We start from the raw sequence: 471 nt of genomic DNA, 5'->3' as shown, positions 1-471 counted from the left end.
CGCGGGCATCCAAGCCTGCTTCGACCGTGCCTCCGAGTATCAGCTCAACGACTCGGCCGGCTAGTATGTGGGGTGGGGGGATCTGGGTGGGGGCGCATCTGGGAGTGTCAACCCTTGTCTCATGCCCACCACGTGCCCGGCCAGCTACTTGTCAGACCTGGAGCGCCTGGTGACCCCTGGCTATGTCCCCACGGAGCAGGACGTGCTGCGCTCCCGTGTCAAGACCACCGGCATCATCGAGACCCAGTTCTCCTTCAAAGACCTCAACTTCAGGTGGGGGCCAAGCCCCCGGCGAGGGCTGGTGCCAAGGGGTGGGCAGGGGGTGGGAGGTGCTGATGTACCCCCCGTGCCCTGCTCAGGATGTTCGACGTGGGTGGCCAGCGCTCAGAGCGGAAGAAGTGGATCCACTGCTTCGAGGGGGTGACGGCCATCATTTTCTGCGTGGCCCTGAGCGCCTACGACCTGGTGCTG

General features: G+C 65.0%; 1 protein-coding gene across 1 annotated transcript in view; it reads left to right on the top strand.

The window, feature by feature from the left end:
* Window position 1: 1 nt before the first annotated feature.
* The window catches only part of LOC104083931 (guanine nucleotide-binding protein G(t) subunit alpha-1), a gene marked incomplete at both ends in the record, with an annotated part of 759 nt that continues 289 nt past the window's right edge, over window positions 2-471 (top strand). Inside the window, 3 exons of the mRNA XM_009587602.1 lie at window positions 2-63; window positions 145-273; window positions 360-470. Of these exons, the coding sequence (XP_009585897.1) occupies window positions 2-63; window positions 145-273; window positions 360-470 (302 nt within the window). The remainder of the gene's footprint in view (window positions 64-144; window positions 274-359; window position 471) is intronic.

The sequence above is a fragment of the Fulmarus glacialis genome, unplaced genomic scaffold, assembly GCF_000690835.1.
Source record: "Fulmarus glacialis isolate BGI_N327 unplaced genomic scaffold, ASM69083v1 scaffold30631, whole genome shotgun sequence".
Lineage (NCBI taxonomy): Eukaryota > Metazoa > Chordata > Aves > Procellariiformes > Procellariidae > Fulmarus > Fulmarus glacialis.
This window is presented reverse-complemented; position numbering and strand designations above follow the sequence as displayed.